The sequence below is a fragment of the Alligator sinensis genome, unplaced genomic scaffold, assembly GCF_000455745.1.
Source record: "Alligator sinensis unplaced genomic scaffold, ASM45574v1 scaffold1089_1, whole genome shotgun sequence".
Classification (NCBI taxonomy): domain Eukaryota; kingdom Metazoa; phylum Chordata; order Crocodylia; family Alligatoridae; genus Alligator; species Alligator sinensis.
Window position 1 is genome coordinate 1 of NW_005842030.1, and position 2,906 is coordinate 2,906.

Here is a 2,906-nt window from a genome sequence, read left to right on the forward strand (position 1 = left end):
TGCCTGAATTTTCTTCACAGAAAATTCAAGACCATTAAAGTACTCCCCAGCGTACATCTACACGTGTGCCCCTGTTGAGAACAAATTGAGCCTGACAGGAGCAGCGCAGTTCTGTTCTGAGCTCCTGCAGCACTGAGGGGGAGCTCTAGGCTCCTCCAGCTGACAGCCCCAGGCTGGCAGGGAACATGGTGGTTTAGCCCCGAGCTCTGCAGGGTGGGTGGGAGCTACCCCAGCTCAATGAGCAGTTCCATCCCAGGCAGGGGAGACTGAGCTGGCCGTGGGGGGGGGGGGGGAGGGAAGGGAGCGGCAGCCGCTTCTGTGCCTGCCAGCCTAGGGATGGGTAGGATCATCTTAACCCCTTCGTGGATGGCAACGAGGAAGCACTTAAGCTGCCTTTAGCCAAGTCCCCGTGAACTGACAGTGCAGCCAGAGATGCACGGCAGGGCGGGTCCCAAAACTCTCCGGGGAGATCCCCATGTGGTGCCCTACAACCCTGGCTTCACTGCTGCCTCTTTTAACAGCAATCTGTTCTCCAGTTGCAAGGAGATAGAATTGTGGTCACCCTGCCATCAACACCAAGCTGACAAGCCAAGGCAGGGCACCGGGAACCATCAGCAGATGTGTCAGCGTCCTGGTCATCTCCACCGGTGGGAAATCTTTACCCATCACGGAGCATGCCCCCTGTGCCCACTGTGTGCAAAGCAAAGTCTCCCCAGGGATGGCCTGAACATGGTTATCCGTGTCCTCCCTGGATAACCCAGCAGGACCCTGTGCCCCTTTGGAGAGCCCTATGATGCCGTGGGGTCAGACCGTCATGGGGATGGAGCGCAGCTTACCAGGGGGTGGTGTGCCCAGCCAGTCTGTCTGCATCCCCAGGCAGCTGGGTCCTGGGGAAGGAGAGGCTTGGCCTGCTGTCGTCAGCTGTGGGGCAATGCTTGGCGGCATCTGCGAGAGGACAGTCAGCAGATGCCCAGGTGTTGGGAACGTGGAAGGCACAGTTGGCTGAGAGGAGGACGCAGCTGGACACAAGGCTGATGGTCCGGTCTGGTGTGAGGTCAGGAGGATGTCCTGCCAGAACGGGGCTGGTGGTTTGATGTCCACCTCGTCGGAGGTCTCCTGGGAGGATGGGGACTCTTCTTGAATCTCTAGTGCCTCCTCCTTGATGATGATGGGGGCTAGAACTGGAGTGTCCTCCTTCTCCTCCCGGTCAGAGGCATCAGAGATTTCAGTGGCTTGAGGGTTGCCACCAATGTCGACGATGTAGAGGGCCTCTGTGGAGTCGTCCTCCTCTAGAATCTGTGACAGCTCCTCATAGTAGGCACACATCACCTTGCAGCCGCCACCAGCCCGATTGGCCTCGCGGGCTTTCTTGTAGTGTGCCTTTAGCACCTTGGCCTTGGCGCGGCACTGGTGCCAGTCGCGGTTGTGCCCCCGCAGTGTCATTTCAGAGGCAATGCGCTCGTAGACAGCCTGGTTGCGACGGGTTGTCCGGAGCGCCCGTTGAATGTCCTCCTCGCCCCAAATGTCCAGCAGGTCCATCACCTCCGATTCCCTCCAGTTGGTAGAGCGCTTTGCAGGTGGGGCAGGAGGGATTTGCAGTGACATCATGGGTGCTGGCCTCGGGGGACCCGCTTTGAGTGGGTCCTCGATGCTATCCCAGTACAACAGAGGCTGAGCCCTTGGGGTAGGGGTCAGGCAAAGCGAGGGCTTGGCTTGCCGTCGTGCCCAAAAATCAATAGCCGCGGCCACATGCGAGCTTGATTCTGAGAGCTCAGAGCAGTGGAGATCAGTGCGAGTCACCGAGGCAGCTGCTTCGAGCTGTGTGGAGGGGTGGGGAGCAGAGCACCGTGGGATGCTGGAGGACCGAGCAACCCCCTATGGGGCTCTGCTGGAGGGTGCCAATGTGACATGAAGCGCTCTGGAGTGAAGCACTTCAAAGGCGTTGCTGTTTTTTTCCCAGGGTCATTTCTGAAGCGGAACGGGCATCTCTGAAGTGCCTCGTCAGGCATGTGTGTCTGCACCACTGCTTTTTGCAGCACTTCAAAGGCACTTGGAAAGCTTCAAACCGAACAGATGTCTATGCCCTGAGTTACTATTCATCCTTTTTTTACTGCAGGGGCTTGGATTTTCTCTTTGCTAGACCAAAAGAGCCAGCAGGGCTGGATGCAGTGAAACATGAGCTCAGGAAGCTGTATGACCAGGAGAGGAGGGAAGGGAAGACTGTAGAAAAAAAAAAAAAAAAAAAAAAAGTCAAGACTCAAAACAGCACGAGTTGGACGGTCTGAATTTTCTGGGTCATTGATTCTTACAGATCCTGTTCTTACCCAGAGCTGTCTCCTTTCGGCCCTTCAAACGCATCCGGGGTTTTATGCACCTGAAAACCCGCGGACATTAGCAGGGCTTGAATGAGTTTGTTGTGTTCAGCGAGTCTTTTTGACGGGAGCCACTCAGCCGCCTCTCTTTAACCTTCCCTTTCACCTCTCCGGCTTGCACCGCCGGGCGACAGGAGAGGCACTTTGCTTCTCTCGGGGGACGGTCTGCCAAACCCAAATCCTGGGGGCAGCCAGGTCCCCGCACCTCTGCCAAAGGGTGGCAAAGCTGGTCATTCTAGAAGCCAAGTGGGAAAGGGGTTAAGTTTCCTGGCCAGGTTGTGCCCATCTCCGTCCCCAGGCTGGCGGAGCGTGGTGATCCTCCTGGCGCCTGGGTCTGCACCCCAAAACAGCCCTGTGCACCCAAGGCTGGGGCCCCAGGCCAGCAGACCCAGGAGGAAACCCGGCTCCCACGCCCCTGCCTGCGCTGGAGCAGCTGCGGGTCTGACCTGTTCGGCTGGAGGCCCCAGGGCTGCCCGCGTCCCGGGGGAGGCTGCGCAGCGCCCGGCTCCGCTGCGGCTGCGGCTGCGGCGCCCG

At 58.5% G+C, this 2,906-nt stretch overlaps 1 protein-coding gene across 1 annotated transcript; it reads right to left on the reverse strand.

Annotated features, from left to right (window-relative positions):
* Positions 1-560: 560 nt before the first annotated feature.
* LOC102376784 lies at positions 561-2,906 on the reverse strand. The gene is made up of 3 exons (XM_006022321.2): positions 2,819-2,906; positions 2,325-2,607; positions 561-2,220 (listed from the first exon to the last, which is right to left on the reverse strand). Exon 3 carries the CDS (start codon positions 1,606-1,608, stop codon positions 805-807), a length of 804 nt encoding a protein of 267 aa, XP_006022383.1. The 5' UTR covers positions 1,609-2,220; positions 2,325-2,607; positions 2,819-2,906; the 3' UTR covers positions 561-804.

What these genes read in the sequence shown, in the direction of transcription:
- LOC102376784 (XM_006022321.2), bottom strand. Translation starts at nt 1,608, where the DNA reads ATGATGTCACTGCAAATCCCTCCTGCCCCACCTGCAAAGCGCTCTACC.